The 18,323-nt window shown below is 35.9% G+C and overlaps 1 protein-coding gene across 4 annotated transcripts; it reads left to right on the plus strand.

Moving 5' to 3' along the window:
* The first annotated feature begins 6,291 nt into the window (after positions 1 to 6,291).
* On the plus strand, positions 6,292 to 17,149 carry LOC141844327 (uncharacterized). 4 transcript variants are annotated; one of them, XM_074732366.1, is made up of 14 exons: positions 6,292 to 6,422; positions 6,608 to 6,759; positions 10,278 to 10,339; positions 10,440 to 10,527; positions 10,617 to 10,678; positions 10,765 to 10,858; positions 10,965 to 11,441; positions 11,764 to 12,207; positions 12,293 to 12,466; positions 12,537 to 12,641; positions 12,732 to 12,803; positions 15,082 to 15,214; positions 15,305 to 15,374; positions 16,570 to 17,149. In XM_074732366.1, exons 2-14 carry the CDS (start codon positions 6,661 to 6,663, stop codon positions 16,682 to 16,684), a joined length of 1,995 nt encoding a protein of 664 aa, XP_074588467.1. In that variant the 5' UTR covers positions 6,292 to 6,422; positions 6,608 to 6,660; the 3' UTR covers positions 16,685 to 17,149. The 4 variants fall into 4 exon arrangements, with proteins under 4 accessions (XP_074588467.1, XP_074588475.1, XP_074588483.1 ...); XM_074732374.1 differs by having other exon boundaries at positions 6,295 to 6,422; positions 6,611 to 6,759; XM_074732382.1 differs by having other exon boundaries at positions 6,295 to 6,422; positions 6,633 to 6,759.
* The last annotated feature ends 1,174 nt before the right edge of the window (positions 17,150 to 18,323 follow it).

Below are 18,323 nucleotides of genomic sequence, written 5' to 3' on the forward strand. Positions count from 1 at the left end.
AACTCACCCCATCAGAAGATCAATACATAACCTAAGGTCGTAACCGAGTTCGGCGCACCTAGCTGAACTCCTCATAGATTGGTCGCATAATCCGACCTCGCTATCGAATCATATATCCCATCCATCATCACCCTTCAAGCTCAACAACACGTAGAACACCCGGGCCTACCTGCCAGCCAGGGAAGAAGGACCACTATACCCGTCAAAGTCCCTCAGACCTCAAGGCTCTAAGCCGATCACATGACTAGTTCGTCGCATCGCATGCCGACCTCATAGCTTGGTCGCCGCATCAGATGCCGATCTCATGACTTGGTTGCCACATCATAAGGCGACCTCATGACCAGATCGTCGCATCGCATGCCGACCTCATAGCTTGGTTGTCGCATCGTATGCCGACCTTATAACCTGGTTGCAACATCTTATGTCTGTTGGGTGCAAGGGTGCAAACATAGTCCCACATCTAAAACACATGGGAAAGATCATGGGTTTAAAAGGATGGAAAATATCTCCATTGGCATGAGGCCTTTTGGGGAGAGCCCAAGAACAAAACCATGAGGGCTTAAGCCCAAAGTGGACAATATCATGCTATTGTGGAGATACAGACATCATTGGGGACCCTACAATTGGTATCAGAGCGAGGCCGCTCTTCACCGGACTAACCGCCGGATGAGCCATGATCCAGATCTAACCATGTGGGGACCCTCGGGGAAAACAAAGGAAGTAGGGGAGGCTCGGACCATGAGGGACATGGCAGCCGGACCATGAGGGACATGGCAGCCGGACCATGAGGACATGGCAGCCGGACTATGAGAAATGGCAGCCGGACCATGAGAAATGGTAGCGGAGCTTCCAGTGGTCCTTTGTTTGAGGGGGGGATTGTTGGGTGCAAGGGTGCAAACATAGTCCCACATCTAAAACACATGGGAAAGATCATGGGTTTAAAAGGATGGAAAATATCTCCATTGGCATGAGGCCTTTTGGGGAGAGCCCAAGAACAAAACCATGAGGGCTTAAGCCCAAAGTGGACAATATCATGCTATTGTGGAGATACAGACATCCTTGGGGACCCTACAATGTCTACCTCGAAGAAAGGACTCCATATGGATCTCCCTCGTTACAAAGCACAGAAAGAGATCGGAATAGGCCCAGCCCATCTCATCTACACAGTTGAGAATACTTTGCATCAGCGCATCTCAACCGTACATTTCGGTCACTCTCGACGCGAAGATGATACTAACGGATCGATGTCACGACTTCTTCACAAAACTTATCCAAAGGAGGTGACTTAGAGACCAAATCTCACTACTTGGTCCAGTACAATCACAACCCTTCAAATGAGATAAGATACACAGAGGAGCCGTTTAATCTGCAAAATCTGTCACGCACTAGATATTGAGATTCCGCCATCTCCTCCAATCACAGACAGCCGGATCCGAAGGTATCGCTCCCCCTCGCCCTATATAAACCTCTCAGGTATGACATTCCACCCATCTTGAATCCTCTAGATACACTTGCATTTTCTCTCGGTCTGACTTGAGCGTCGGAGTGGTCACGCCGGGATCCCCCGGCGCCCAACTAAGCCGTGCGTTCAGTGCCCCTCTTTTCAGGTCCTTTCTCCTCTGTCGTGGAAACATCGGGTGACGCGGCCTCCCCTCTGTCCGGTGATTCAGCTGTCGTCGGCAAGGAGCCGGAACAAAGATGTTCTTTTGGAGTGAGTGTCATGCACTAACTTATATGCATTTGAGAAATTATTCCATTTTCTTATGAATTAATAAGAATCTTTTTAATCGTTTGTGCAGAATATGTATATTTTTTTTTACAAAAGACTAAAGATAATAAAAGGATCTGAAGCAAGAGGCTTGGAATCACGACAACAAGAAGTCAACCAGTCGTACAAAGAGATACAAATGGAACTTGAGTGTTTACTTTATGAAACTAATTGTTTTGTCATGAAACTAATTGCTTTGAACAGAGAAAGGAAAGATGGAGGCAGCAATGCAGAATGACTTAGAGATGGAGGCAGATTGATACGTTATAGAATGTCTTAGATCCATTAGTCAGTTTTATCCCAAATATGGCTGATGGGCCTATAAAAGTCCAAATCATTTCAAACAAAATCTTATGTGCTCGGCTCAGTCTCCTTATTACATTCATGTCATCAAACACTATCGTGATATATTGTATTGAATTTAATTTTTTTTAAACTTGTTCCTGCCTTGAGAAATGATGTCAGAAGCTCATTGAAAATGGTAAAACGATAATACTCACTATCCAACACCATAAATGAGTTTATGGGACTCTCTATGTCGGACAAAATTAAATTTTTTATTTTTAAAATGTCCTAGATCCATCAGTCGGTTTCGTCTCAAAAAATATGAGTCCTAGAGATGTCCAATTCACCCCAAACAAACTCCTATGTGCTCGGCTCAGTCTTCTTATTACACTCATATCGTCAAACATCATCACGATATACTATATTGAGAGCAACGATTTTTTTAACTTGATTCAAGTATGATAATGATGTCAAAAGCACATTATAAGAGTCACGATGATTATACTCACTAACTAGCACCACAAATGAGTTCATTGGATCTCCATTTTTCAAAGATATCAAATTTTTGATTTTTTGAATAACGAAGGTCCATCAGTCAGTTTTATCCAAAAGTGAGTTGATGGACTTAAAGAACTCAGAATGATTTCAAACGAAGATCTATGTATTCATCTAATGTTCCTGAATATATCTATGCCCTCAAACAATAATGTGATATACTATATTGAGAGCAGTGATTTTTTCAACTCGATTCAAGCATGAGAAATGATATCAAAAGCTCATTATTAGGGCCACGATGATCATACTCACTGACCGACAACATAAATAAGTTCATTAATATGTTAAAACCAAGACCATTTTACAAAAGTACTCGTTTGATAGTTTCTCAAATATCAATTTACAATAAAAATTCAATACTAACATAGATTAAGATAAGCTATTTCTCAAATAAAAGAATAAGATCATTTTATAATATATCAAATATCAATTTACAACAGACAAATAATAATAGATCTTAAATTGATAGTTTCCTTTTCTTTCACACAACAATAGCATATCTTATATATAACATGCATGATACAACATGCATGATATTCTTAGTTAAATGAATGCTTGAACAACGTTTAACATCTTATCTTGTAAATTTTTTTTCATATTTTAAATTTCTTATCTGAATAGGGATGATAAGGTGATCTAAAATCCACTTCCAATCTTTTCTTTCTCTATTCAGTATCTATGAACTTGGATAAAATAATTAGTTTCATGAAGTAAACGCTCAAGTTTCATTAGTATCTCTTTGTACGACTAATTGACTTCTTGCTGTCTTGATTTCAGGTCTCTTGCTTTAAATCTTTTCATTATCTTTAGTCTTTTGCAAGAAGATATAAATATTATGTAAATAGCAATTAAAAAGATTCATGTTAATTCACAAGAAAATGGAATCGTTCCTCAAACCCACACACAAGTTAATGTATGACACTCCGTCCAAAGGAACATCTTCAACCAACATCAAGTCATTATCTTTGTCTTTGTAAGTGATAACATATTCACATCCATTGCAACTTTCTTTTCTTGATTTTATGAGAATTAATACTTTTCAATAATTATTGAAAATATGAGATATCAATAATTGTTACAATTAATAATTATTGAGAAATACAAACATATCCAAGGCCTCCCTCAGCTCCTTGTACCCCTTGTAAACCTTGAAGATCAATCTTCCTCAAGTAAAGAGCTCCATCCATGCTAACCTTCACAAACAACCAGGCGGCATCTACCTTCGTCTCCACCTTCAGTTGTGCCTGGGCATTTTATTAAACAACTACTGATAAAAAAAATAGAACCACCCTAAAACACACAAAGTTCACATCTTTTATCCAAAATCAAAAACTTACTTCACCACCAGGGACACACCGACACATCTATGATCGGAGCCACCCTCTAGTGAAGAATCAACGAAGTCAATTTCATCCTCTAGAAGCACTGATTTCTCTCTCCTTGTGACAGGCTTCTCTGACACATCAGAGCTCGACAGACCAAGCACACTAGCTCGTAGCTTGCCACGTCTATTCGCTTTCTTCCACATCTCAATCAGAAACACCACTGATTCCTACAGTCCACCATGAATCGATCTAAAGCTCTAGTCTTGATCTCAAACTATTGTTGACTTGTTATGTCTCTTTGCGCCGTTGAGACGGTGGCGAAGGGGACGATGGAAGAAAACTCGTCGAGATGGAGATAAAGAAGAAGGACTAAGAGATTAGATTTTTTTAGCAGAAATAATAAAGCGTTTTGGAGTTTTTTTGTTTGAATGAATAGTGAAAAGAAAGAGGGGGTATTATAGGAAAGAGGATGTGAAGGGTGAGAAATGGTAGGGGAGCTTCCAGTGGTCCTTTGTTTGAGGGGAGGATTGTTGGGTTGCAAGGGTGCAAACATAGTCCCACATCTGGAGAACACATGGAATAGATCATGGGTTTAAAAGGATGAAAAGTATCTCCATTGGCATGAGGCCTTTTGGGGAGAGCCCAAGAGCAAAGCCATGAGGACTTAGGTCCAAAGTGGATAATATCATGCTATTGTGGAGATACGTACATTCTTTTGGACCCAACATACGGGATTTGGTTAATTCGAAATTGGGATGCTCATTTTAGATAATATGCAAAACTAAGTACGTAAAATGTCATATTTGATAGGTTTCATTTGCTTGGTTCATAATTTATTATTCAATCATTTATTGATTTAAGACGAAATTGACGACAATTCTAGAACTAAGCCCTCTGCCAAGGCCCAATTACTTGAAATCCAGTGGGCCCCTCATTTTCAAACATCAAAAGGCTTTAGGACTGAGCCTTAGCTCACTTACCACTTAAGTAATCACATATCATACAGTTTATATATTTAAAAAATACTTTAGCAACTAAGCCTTAGATAGCTCACTTACCACCTAAGTAATCACATATTATAATACAATTTACGTATTTTAAAAAAATATGTTTTTCGATGTTTAGTTCCTCCTTAATGCAATCTTTCCGGCCTTGAGTCATTTGATGTGGCCAAAGGGAGTAAATCATAGTGATCGAACGATGTATGAAAAGGATTTTATTTTTCAAAAAATTATTCCTTTGAGATCAATCTCTGCTTTCATATGACAATCTACCACCGAACATCAATCCAACCTTAAGTCATTCGAGCACCTTCTCAAATTAGATTTATGGCCCTCGAGTTGATTAATCTTTCTTCAATATGAGCTTCCTGCCCTAAAATACTTTGAGCATTTCTCAATAACTTGATTAGTTGAACAGACCCAGTGGATCGAACTGATTTGACTAAATTGGTTGTCTCACCTAACTTGTCTAATTTAATTAGATTGGTTGGTTAGCCTAAATTGATCATATCAATTAGCTGCAGATCAATTGGCCTAAGTCGATCAAACATATCGGTCAATCTAGACAAATCACACCATCTAACTTATCTTATCCACCTCACTCATCTAACTAATTCGCTCAATCCTGACTAACTCATCTAACCTAATTGATTATTTGTTAAAATAATTTTTAAAATTAATTATTTGAGAAGTTAAAATTCTTTATAAACTTAAAAATAACGTGGTATTTTAAAATGATATTTGTAAGTAAATATGATCGATCGCCTAAACAAATGTCTTGTACATCTAAAGCTCACATGGAGCTAGAAAATTCTATTGTAGTTGGAAGATCTAAATCATAGCTATTTTTTTGAAAATAAAGATCATTTCTTGAATTCAAACACAAGTTTATTAATTGCTGTTTGTTTAGCTGGCTCTAAATCTTGGCGTATTTATACATTTATTTTTAAAAAATTAAAAAATTTATTTTTTTGAAAAACATATAAAGAATGCATTTAATATGATTGTAACTTATAAAATATTTTATTTTATTTTTCTAAAATCCTCTATTTAAAAAATATTTTTTGATAAAATACCAATGGAAAGATAGTAATTATGATAAAATATATTATAAGAAATAATATCTATTTGGTACCAGTAAGAGTTAGCCACGTCAGTTTTTTGGGGTTGATTGAGGGTATCCTGTCCGGACAGGTCACTGCTGATCTGGTGAGCGGCTGAACCCGTCGCGTACTGGCAGCAACCCGTCGCCCACCGGCAAACCCGGCGAGTGTTTTTAATCTGCGACTGAGAAAGTGAACATTTATAACTTTAAGGGTCAAATTGAAATGTTACTTCGTCGAGATAACAAAACCATCTCGTCCTTTCCGTAGAAAAAAAGGACAACTTTCGCCGCCTCCTCGTTTCGATCGATTCCATCTCACCCTATTGGCCGATCGCCAGTTCCATTCCTCGTGTGCGAATCCATCCATTTGGAGGCCGAATCAGGTACTGTCTTCCCTCCGCTCTCCATGACATTGTTGCGTAGATCTTAGCCTTCGAGGCTTTGATTCTTGGATGGCTGCGAGATCCGGACGTTCTTGTTTTGGTTTTTGGTCAAATACCCATCTTCTCTGATCGATGCGTGCGTTCAAGTCAGTTTGAGCTTTTTTTGTGTTTCTTTTCTGGTCTAGAAGTGGATCACGTGCGAAATTTCAGGCATCCGAGGAGGTAGAGAGGAATTGTGATGGCGAACCGGGTGAAGGAAGACGAGAAGAATGAGAAGATAATTCGAGGGCTCTTGAAGCTTCCTGCCAATCGGAGGTGCATCAATTGCAACAACCTGGTGAGGTTACTTTCTTTTGGTGAATTGAGGTTCTATGTAATAAGTATTTCTTTGATGCTAAGGAGAAGGGCATTTATATTTAAATAGAACAACGTGAATATGGATTTGTGAAAAGGTGGTCAATTGATACTACAGTTAGACAAATTGAATAGATTTGAGTTGAAGGTAATGATGGTAGAGGGAGATAAATGGAAACTTCATTAATTAAATTTGATTTAATAGATCTAAATGTTATTAGCAATATAGTCTTGTATAGAGTTGAATGGAGAGATAAAATCCATGTACCTGATCCCAAATTGTAGGGACAAACTACTTGATGATTGTTTTGATTGTACTTGAGACATGATATGTGTTAGTGCATGTACAATTATATATATTTTAAAATGTGCACTTTATGTTGATTTGAGATACATAAATAGGCGACTATAACCATTTTCATATGTGATGTGGAGTCAATATTGGAGTGAAAATACAAATGTTTGTAAATATTTGTAAGTAACAAGTGTTAGTGCATCATGTCCTAAGTAGTCGCGTTTGACTAAAATGTTTTGATGTGTTGGGAAAAGCATTAAGGTACCTTGTTATCGATGTGTGCATGAAGTTGTGTAGTGACTTAGTAGAATGTACTCAGAGTTTGCAAAGTTGACTTGGTGCGGTCAAGTTGGTGTGGCTCATGGCTCAAGATCTACTAGAGAAGGATGGTATGTGACATCTGAAGGACTGTATGATAAGGAGCATTGAGGTGACAACTTAGTTGGAGGTACAAACTACATAGGTAAACAAGTGAAGCATGAATGTGGAACGAGCTTAGAGCTCAATGCATCCAAGGGAATTATGACCTGATGAGAGATGACTTTGTGGGCAAAGTGTTGCAAAGATTAACTCTTAAGTCCAAATGAGAGATGACTTGTATAAGTAGATTCTTATTTAAGCAAAACACTGAACAAAGAAACAAGGTCTTTGTGTTTATGATGTTTTAGAATTATCGTTGATGATCTAGTAGTTAAGAGGTTGATCCCAGTTAAACTGCTCGGGAATAAAATATTTTTGTTTGGGTTCAGTAGACTCATTAGTCAACTGTTGGGGATTAAATTAACTGAATTCTTATTTGAATTTTAAAAAAATAAGTGTCTAAAGATAATCTTATGCACTACAGTCGACTAACAAGGTTTGAGTTGAGTCGAAAGGTTTCTAGTCGACTGGATTGCCAATGAATCGAATGGAAATAATAGTTAGCGGTGAATGATCTCGTGATAGACTGGTGAAAGAATTGAGTCAACTAGCATTTAACACAACAATTGGATGACACTTATCGAAACATGGAGTGAAGACTATAGTGGGGAAGGGGAGCTCAAAATACAACAACAAAGCCATTCCACAGCTCCACTTTATCTTCATTTTACTTTTTATGTTTAGGGCTTAAGTTTTATACCTTTAAACCCTCAATCCCTTAATCTTTTTCCACAAGCCATAGACCGTAGAGTAGGAACTGTAAGTTCAAAATTACATTAACTCTATTGTGTTAAAGCTTTGGTATTGCAAAAGAAAATTTTTCATATTGGCTGAAGCACTATGCACCCCCTCTAGCCATCCAGTCTATCTATGATCCATTCCCCTATCAACTAGGACGTATTATTTTGATGATACTCGTTCAAATTGGGTCTTGTTTCATAGCATAAGCCCAACTAGCTCAAATCAAACTATTCTTAGACATGTTTAGTATTTATTGCTTCATTTGCCGTTAATTGGAACCCCACAGCAATTCAATTAGTCACCAATGCGACCTCATTTCATCAGATAATATCTTCATTAGTTAGGTTAACTATGAACCTTTGGTAGACTTAATCTACATGGACAATCAATCTATTCTTGAAGTAACACCTCTGTAAAAACATGAATTTCTTACATGCTAATACTGAAGTAATATCTAGATTTTTATGTTTTTATGCTATTTGGTAATTTTCTAGCACATTAAAACTGAGCCTTGATATCAATTTATTTTAGAGCAAACTTGATTATTGGTACTGGTTTTAAAAAGCCTCTTGGTAGTAGCTTGCAGTAAAGCAAGGTTTGGTATACCAGACAACCTTGTATGCATATGCCATTTTGTAGTGGTCATCCAAGCATCATAGTGGAATAACAGAACTCATTATCTCTTATATGCTCTTCATTTTTTATTTTTGTAAGGTGGTCAACTCTCGAGTTTTTTGAGTATCATGCGTTAACTTGCTAGTCCAGGTAACTGCTGTTCTCGTTATAATGTTTCTAAAATCAGGTTATATATGTAGATTCCTCTGATTATATATGACCTTTTTTGTTCTTTACATTGTTCACAATAATGAAGATTTTTACTGAATCATAAGTCCTCGTCATAAAGTAGCCTGGCCTTGTTTGGGTAGATATAGTATATTGGAGTGAGAAATGTGAAAATTTTCTTGATTTTAGTTTTTTGGGATCTTAAATCACATGAAATGGTGATAAAAGATTAGAAATAGCAATGACCTTTTGACTTTTATTCCCAGTGGAGGAATGGACATGAGGATGAACTTGAAAATAGGGAAAAAGATAATTCAATGAGTATGCAAAAATGCTTCAAAAACTAAGTTTTAGTGGTTATGGTAATTAAACTTTATCAGTCCTCATCCTATTATGGATGATGGTTTGCCAAACAAAAAGTGGCATTCTGTAAGTTACTAAGTAATTCATATTCCTAAGTTCTCATTCCATTGTCTCCTTATCCTTTCATTATAGCAAAAAGGTGTCCTAGGACTTCACAAGAATCCCTTAACATGATATGCATTCTACATCATATCTAAAGACAACCAACAAATTAGGAAAAATTCATGGATAAAAATAAAGATGTAAAATGGTTACTAGTGCACAATTTTTTTGCCAATCTATGCAACTTTACGTTGTGCCAAAACCCACTGATAGTTTGTGTCCAATCAGGAAGTAAACAATTGGTTGGTGGCAAACACAAGCACTCTAATATTTAGTTTTGACTATATTTCAATACAAATGTCCTATGATTGTTGTGTATATAAAGCAGAAGGAATTTTAGGTATTTGCATCAAGCTCAAACTTCCTTCTTGCATGCGTGCTCCTCCAGAAGCACACACAATAATAACAAATAATGACAGATAGAAATCGATTGGTAGCATATTTGATGAAACAAGTAATTTTCTTGCCTAATATGGATCTCATACTACCCCCTCCTCCCCCAAACTGAAAATCTGTAACGCCAATAGCTATGGGAATACCATTTAGTTGACGTATGCTTGTTTGAATAGCTTCAAATAAATCTGGCTTTCTTTGGTAAGAATCAGAATCTACAATTTATATAAGAATCAGAATCTAGCATATCTTCATCCATGGGATCCCAAGTTTTCTCAAAAGTTCAATTCTATTTCTATTCATAGCAATGATCTAGTAAACATGCACAGTTTTGTGAACCTAGTGAGGAAACACAACTTGCTTGTTATGTTTCATTTGTTAAGCTAATGTATATTTCTTGACAGGGTCCACAATATGTGTGCACAAATTTCTGGACATTTATTTGTACAAATTGTAGTGGAATACAGTGAGTGTTCACATATTTTTTTTATCAGCATGGATTCGTTCCTATTTTTGTCCAGTCATTATTTATATGATATATCATGTTGTATCATTTTTCCTTGCAGTCGAGAGTTTACCCATCGTGTTAAATCGATATCTATGGCTAAATTTACTTCCCAAGAAGTTACTTCCCTTCAAGAAGGGGGAAATGAGGTACAACTCTATTGAAAGTATTCACTTTTTTTAAACATATAATTTGGCTACTCTTTCTAAGCATGTAAAAGGTACTCTGTTTCCTACAGCGTGCAAGAGAAATTTACTTTAAGAACTGGGATTCACAACGCCACTTATTTCCAGATAGCAGGTTACTGCCCATTCTGTCCTTTCAGTTCTTTAGTGAACTATCATGCCTTGATAACCTTAACTGTTTGCTTTTCCTTTGAGTTACAGCAACATTGATAGACTCAGGGAGTTCATTAAGCATGTTTATGCTGACCGAAGATATGCTGGGGAGAGGCCTGGAGACATGTCTCAGAGGCTGAAGGTAGCAATTGATGGAGATATTGTTGATTTGAAAAGTTCTACTTGTGTACAGAAAAGTTGCTCTTGTCAAATCTGCTTGACTAAAATTTGTATTATTTGTGTTGCAGGGTGATAGGGACAATAATAATGAAAACAAAAGTGAAGAATCATATAGAGGTGGTTCCAGAAGCCCACCATATGAAGGTCGTTATAGTCCTAGTTACGGTGGTAGAAATGATGATCGGAGTTTCAGATCCAACTATGGAGGAAGAAGTCCTGGGTCTAATTTTGGTGGAGGGAGTCCTGGATACAACCAGGGTGATATCAAGAGAAGTCCGACTCATTTTGAGGTGGTAGATGATAGAGTTAAAGATGACAAAGTTAGAAATGGAAACCAAAACAGAAGGCTTGAAGAGCATAGGCTTCCGCACATGCCAAAGCCAGATGGGAGATCATCAGAACATCAGAAAGATGTTGGTAAGCTGAGTCCTCCAGTGGTGCGCCCTGTGAGTGATATCTTGGGTGATGAGGTACCACGACTTCAGGTTAGCAGCACTCCTAAACCAAATGGATCCAGCGTACCTGATGATTCTGCTCAGACGATGGTGAGTGTTTGACATATATTAGGCAACATATTGTCAATAAGGGATATTAACATTTGATTTGAGATTGTTTTAATCAATATTCTCATAAACTAATGTATGAATTAGGTAAATGAGCAGAGTATCAGATATTTCACTATTTTGAATGCATGTATTTTTCATTATATTGGTCAAAGCTACAAATTTCTGGACTTTGACAATCAATTGAATGCTTTATTTCTTGCATTGCTCACACTTAACTGTTTGATTTCATACATAGATCATGTGGTTATTTGTTCTTCAGAAAACTTCTTGGATTGATCACACTGTATCTACTATGTTGCAGAGTTTATCTCCAAGCAGCATAGGCTCTGCTGATGCAAATTCAGTGCAGAAGAGGGCATACACGGAGAGTCTTATAGATTTTAGTGTGGATCCTGAACCTACTGTTGCTGCAAATCCAGAGCAGCCTGTTCCTCAGCAAACTACCACTGTTGCTAGCAATGGGGGAGAGTGGGCAGCTTTCAATTCTGGGCAGCAAAGTGCACCTCAAGTGGCTCCTAATGCAAACCCATTAGTATCTGGTCTTGCCCAGTTATCAGTTTCGGGCTTACCACCTTCAGGGAGTATTTCAACTTTGCCTTCTGGAATTGATTTGTCCACAAAAGTTGGTATTGGTGGGAGCTTGTCCACAGCAACACAACAGCAAGCACCATTATTTCCATCCATGGATAACATACTTACTGATCAGCTATCCAATGCATCTGGAATTGAATCTTCAAACAACCAGGTAGAGGCATTTTCATTTTTGTTCACCTAGAGTTCCTTTTACTTTCAATTTTCTTAATTTGCAAGTTGTGTGTACTTTTTGCCAGAAATGGTTGTCATCTGCTCCGCATGGGCAAGGATCTTTAAATACCCCAATTGCAAATCCTGCTGGACATCTTCCTAGAGTTGCTACTAGAGCACCACAAAATACAGTCACGGGAGTGTCTTCACAGCCATTATCGGCGGGAAATACATCTAGTGGAAGAAAAGAACTGCCAGTGGTAGCACACAATCTTATCACTGACTTAAGAAAATGTACCATCATCACTCAAAATTGTTAGTTTTTTACAGGATCTTTTTGCCTCACTTTATCCGACTGCACCTCTATCAGCTCCAATTTGGCAAAGAGGGCCCTATCCTGGTATGGGGTATAACATGTATTACCCAACCAGTCCGGTAATGAACTTTCAGTGTATATGAGTCTTATTAGCTGTACATTTGTGTAGTGTTCTTTTTTTAGACTAACAATTTTCCTTTCACCTCCAGGTGGTGCCTGCATTTACTCAATCTCCAAAATCTGTTAACCCATTTGATATTACCAGTGATCCAGCTCCGATGGTATGATATCTCTTTTATTTTTCAACATTCAACAGTGTTAAAAGATTCAGTATGTCACATCTGCAAAACATCATGTATTCGCTATGTGCTTATTGTCATGTCATCCACTGTAGTTCCAAACCCTGAAAGGGGCTACTTTGTTGGACAAATATCTACTGGTGTAAAACTTCATAAAATTATTTATCATGATGTTTATCTTTATATATCAAATTATACTTCTGGTTATCTTTTTCTTTTTTTGCTTATTATTTTCCTATTCTATGTTCTTAGAAAATTTGCAATCACAGAACAAATTTGCTTACATGAGTTTGCTTCCTTTAGTCAACAAAAATATTGGAATGGTCAAGTTTTATTCATTTATTAGATTTTTGAATATTTTAAAAGGTTCATTATGAAAGTTTAAATTGGTATTTAAGTAAAATGGTTAATTAAACCTGCACACAATGCCATTGATTTACTTTTCATATATGTTGATGATATTGTGCTAATTGATGAGAGAGTAAATGGAACAAATTAAGAACTTTAATTGTGTAAAGAAATTATATAAAGTAAGGCTGTTTTCCTAGGTGGAATAAAAAATTGGGAAGATGGAAAGATCAAAAGGAGAGAGAATTAGAGAAGACGGGAAACATCAATTCCTATGTATTGTTTGTTTGATGGCAAAGAAACATGTGAAATTTCTTGCCTATTATTTCCTTGGAGGGATTCATAGGAGCAAAGAATTTTTATCTTATCATTTTTATTTTCAAAAACTTTAAATGATAAACATATTGAAAATTGAGCTGTTCAATTTTGACTGGAACAAAATGAGAGAAAGAAAGAGAAATACTTCTCTCCCTATTTCTTTTTCCTACCTCAAATTCCCTCCAAAAGAAATTGAGAGATTTGGACATTGGAATCACTTCTACCTCTCCATCCACCGAGTTTCTTTTTGCGGTGTTTTGTTTATAGGAAAGAAGATATAAATGTTTTAAGTTAAATGGTGAGGAATAGGCAAGATGAATGCATTCGAAATCCTTGCAAGTTATTATTCAACAACAAGAAAATATTGCTGAAGATAAGATTTGTAGGATAAAAAGTGGGTGATTAAAATTTAGAAAATTTTGAAGTCTTGTGTGCTTACTGTTGTGTCTTAGGTTAAATGAAAAAATTTATATACTTGTGAAACAGTCATACAATATGGTTTGATTTTTATGCAGTTACAAATCAACACATATTAAAGTTGGTGTTTAAAAATGCTAAATGGATGCATAGATCATTATTTCTATTGTGGAGCAATTAATTATAGCTCCAAACATATGATGCAATAAGAAATAAATAAATTGGAGTATGTATCTGTTGGCAAGTTGAATCTATTAAAGTTGGAGAGAGGAGGATAATTTAGAAGACCTAAATTTATTAGCAGATAGTTTTATGTAGTCTGATGGTGATATATGATCGTATGTAGCCAACCCCAAGTAGTTCAATGGTGATATATGATGTATGTAGCCAACTAACAATAGTTGAGACACTGGATTGTTGTTATTAGAATGCTTGATGCCTGCTCACTAATTGATACTCACAGGAGAGTAATTCATAGTTATTGTTCACCTAACTTATTAGGTAAAACAATTACAATCAATAATCCTGAACAATTTTGACATTGTGAATATACTCACATTCAAAATCCTTTGTGCACTTAGTTCCATTTTCCACTTCTGAATGTCAGAAAGTCTCCAAAGCTTAAACATGTTGATGATCAAATTTTCTGTGACCATTCTTGATAAAGTGATATGTTCAGTTAGGCTACTCTCTCTTTATATACAAAGCAGACATATTTTTTACAATTTTATAACATTTTTTTGCAAATTAGTTTAAGATAACTTTGAGTACTTAAAAAGTGTGTATTATTAAATATTGCATAATTGTTAGAAATGGAATTTTTCTCTATTATCTTAGCATTCCAACTTCCACTTCATCCTTTTTGTTAGGCATATCACATGCTCTTAACCATTCTAGTTTGTATCATTAATTTCCAGAATAGTAGTCTAAAGGAATCTTAACCTTACCTTGGAATTTGAATATTTTTTGATATTTCCAGAATTATGCCCTGGCTCCACTTTCGACTAAAATTTCTCATTGTGAAGCAATTGCCTCATACTTTGATATTTAGATTGGATAATACTCTGTGGTGTATGAGCAAAGTATTCATATGTGACTAACCATCAACTGGCCTAGTAGCTGTGACATACTAATGTAATGGGTGTGTGTTTAATGGTTTGCTTTTCTCCTGATATAGGTGACGCCTCTTCAGGGAGCATTACCAAACATGTCTCCTCCAGGCTCCATACCTCAAAGTGCAAGTTTTCGAGCCCCTTCCCCACATTGGATGGCCTCACAACAATCACCCTATGCATTTAATATGTTGCCAAGTAATTACATGATACATTTGAGATTTCTAGTCAACTAATTCATGTAAATTTTTATGTTACATTATACTAATCTAAATTCAACCACCTTAGGTCCATTTGCAATGTCTCAGATTCCAAACAACGTGCCTCCACAACTAGCTAATGCTGCGATGTCTCTGGGGTAAGTTCTCTATTCTATTTTGTTAACAAGTGTTAATTTTCACCTGTTATTAAGGAGTATGATATTATTGAGATTACTAATGTCCTTATTGATTTCAATTCCCTTATCAAGTTTCTGACAGATTTACTTGTCAGACTTTAATTGGTCATCTATTCTCAGTTCTCCACAATCTTCTTCAGTCCTTTTATTGATTCCATGTAGCAAATTTAAGTACGTTTTAGAAAAGAGTCAAAACCAAACTAAAAATTTCTCCTTCTCAATGATTTTTTTCTTTTTTAAATATACTGTGTCTAAAGCTTTAAGTTACTTCATTTTTGAACTAGATTATTATACTATATGTAAATTTACTAAAAGGGAGGTTTCGAAATTGAAAGGTTGCATATGGAATACAAGGAGGTATATAATTTTATCCTAATTATATTACTTTGTGGCCTTAACAACAATTAGGTGTAACTCTAACAGATAAAAAAGGATAATCTGGTGCACGAAGGTTCCACTAATGCGGGATCTCAGAGAAGAATTTATTGTATGCAATTTTATCCTGCTTTGTAAGAGGCTATTTCCGAGGCTCCCTTTCAACTCTAACAGATAATAAAAATAAAAGAAATAAGCGGAGGTAGTATGAATAAGTTGAAAGTCAACCAATATATTTTATAATTAGAAGAGTCAACTTGATTAGTGCGAAAAGTATATAGGATAAAGGGAGAACAAAAAATATTATTTAATGCAATAATTTTGTATAACTTAATTTGAGATTACTAATAATATATAGCCTTGTATAGCGTGCAATGAAAGTATAAATTTCATAGAGTTGATCTCAAATAGTTGGGGAAAATGCAAGAATTAGTTATATTAATTTCATGAATCTCTCTCTCTCTCTCTCTCATTCTCTCAATTTGAATACTTATTAAGCTGAAATTTGCATTACTTGATATGTGAAATTTCAGTCCATTTCCTAACACCCACTAGAATGAAATTCTCCGAGGTAATATGATCTTTGGTTTTTGAATCTTAACCATATATTTGTTACGGAAATTCAATATAAGCATGAGTGTGCTTCCCCCTCAACGTGTACAAAGAGACCAACATTTATTTCACTAGGCTAATATTTTTTTCTCATTGCAGACACTTAGAAACGTAGAACACGTTTTACATGCACTGACAATCTGATACCACGTAATCTCTCTCATTGCAGAAATCAAAGTGTGTTGTCTGGTACTTCAAACATTGATCAAAATCAGCCTTTCAGTTACAACCAACCAAGCACTGCAAATTCCTTTGCTCCTGTTGGAAGCAATCCCTTTGGATGAACATGAATTTCGATATTTATGTTGGCATCTTACCCATTTGTTCCCTACGTGAATCAAAATTTCATTGAGGACCCGACTTGATGAGGCAACTACAACCCACTCAAATGTCTGCAGCCTTTCTGCTACTCTGATAAGACTGAAAATTCTAGTTCGTCGTGTGAATGAATTGAAGAACAATGGTGATTATGTCTGATTTTGAGGAAGGTGTGTGAAGAGATCTTCAGGACTATAATGTAAATTGCTGTTTATCATTTGAAAATTTCCATGCTTGTTTAGATTTTTTTTTTCTTCTTTATTGTCGTTTCGGTGTGTGCATGTTGTTTAGTAGATTGTCTGTGTCAAAATTTTCCATTGTTTGGATGCCTTTTTTCCATCTGTAAGTTTTGCATCATATTTGTGCCTGTAAACATGTAATATTAGGATCAGCTGGATTTCTAATAATGACATGCAAGATTTTTCCCTTGATGATTGAACCATCTTTTTTGCTTTTCTCTGTCTCACGTATTTCGCTTGAACAATTGCCCTGTTCGGCCTCCTAATCATTCAGAATGCCCAATTACGGTCCCCTATTAGTTCAATGAATGAAAGCTCCTCTCCTCAATGTTAAGGTTGATGATTGATGATGGAAGATGCACAATGGTTGTACTTGCAGGCAGTGAAAATGTTGTGATTTATGGAGTCAACTACCACAAGGGCGCAGGGTCGCTGTTTTTGGTTTTGTTTTTTGGATAATTTAGATGTTTTGGCAAAATTAATCCTAGAGGTATAACTTTCTCCTTGATTCCTTTTGTGAGTAAATTGGAGTATAGTTTATGCGCATTTTAGAAGTTGGTTTTTAAAATATTTATTTTATTAAAAATTAAATTTTGATTTTTTATTATATTTATTAGTGTTTTATTAATTTTTTTAATAATTGAGATATTCAATTGTTACTATATGAATAATTTTGGAGATCCTATTGAAATTTTCTATCGATCATAATGATAAATCAAAAAGTGCAGATGGATCTTGACAAACGGTCTAACATCATAAGTTGTTTTAAATTCTCCATGTGTAAGGTGTTATGGATGATATTTGAATTCTATTTTTTAGGGAGTTCGTCCCACCTTTTATCATCGTGCACCATAACCCTAGGGTATCAGAGTTTTACCATTGCACCGTACTAGTGGAAGGTATGCTTGTGGTATTGGTGGCATAAGCACTGTCATGGAGAGTCTCAAGTCTACATTAAAAAAATACACAAACATAAATATGTTGAAAAGAACCTCGCCAAAGTCTGTCCCAAGGTTGATTGAAAAAGGATGAGAGTTAAACGTTAGATTGTTAGCCAACGTGGATTTACAAGCAAATATTCAATGGATGAATTCATCAAACTATTATGTTAATGCTAAAATGTTCCCCGTAAGGAACGCGTTATAGGGTCCGAGCTATAATATCTTGGCAATGACTGTTACATCTTCATGAGAACTCGAATATAGTGTTAAATGTGCAAGAATTCTTACACCATAGGTTGAATAAGAACAAATAGTATAGAAAATTTAATTGTTTAAGATTTAGAATATGGAATTTAGGAACGCTTACTGGTAAAATAATGAAAGTAGAAGATACGATGATTAAGAAAAAAATTAATATTTTATGT

This window comes from Curcuma longa, chromosome 1 (genome assembly GCF_044706935.1).
Source record: "Curcuma longa cultivar G26 ecotype Majalengka, Jawa Barat chromosome 1, ITB_CL_G26_1.1, whole genome shotgun sequence".
Classification (NCBI taxonomy): Eukaryota; Viridiplantae; Streptophyta; class Magnoliopsida; order Zingiberales; family Zingiberaceae; genus Curcuma; species Curcuma longa.

Bases quoted from the DNA above. Each gene is read 5' to 3' on its own strand.
- LOC141844327 (XM_074732366.1), top strand. From the start codon at position 6,661: ATGGCGAACCGGGTGAAGGAAGACGAGAAGAATGAGAAGATAATTCGA. The intron at 10,528-10,616 runs GTACAACTCTAT...TGTTTCCTACAG, and splicing joins TTCAAGAAGGGGGAAATGAG to CGTGCAAGAGAAATTTACTT. The intron at 12,467-12,536 runs GTAGCACACAAT...AGTTTTTTACAG, and splicing joins GAAGAAAAGAACTGCCAGTG to GATCTTTTTGCCTCACTTTA.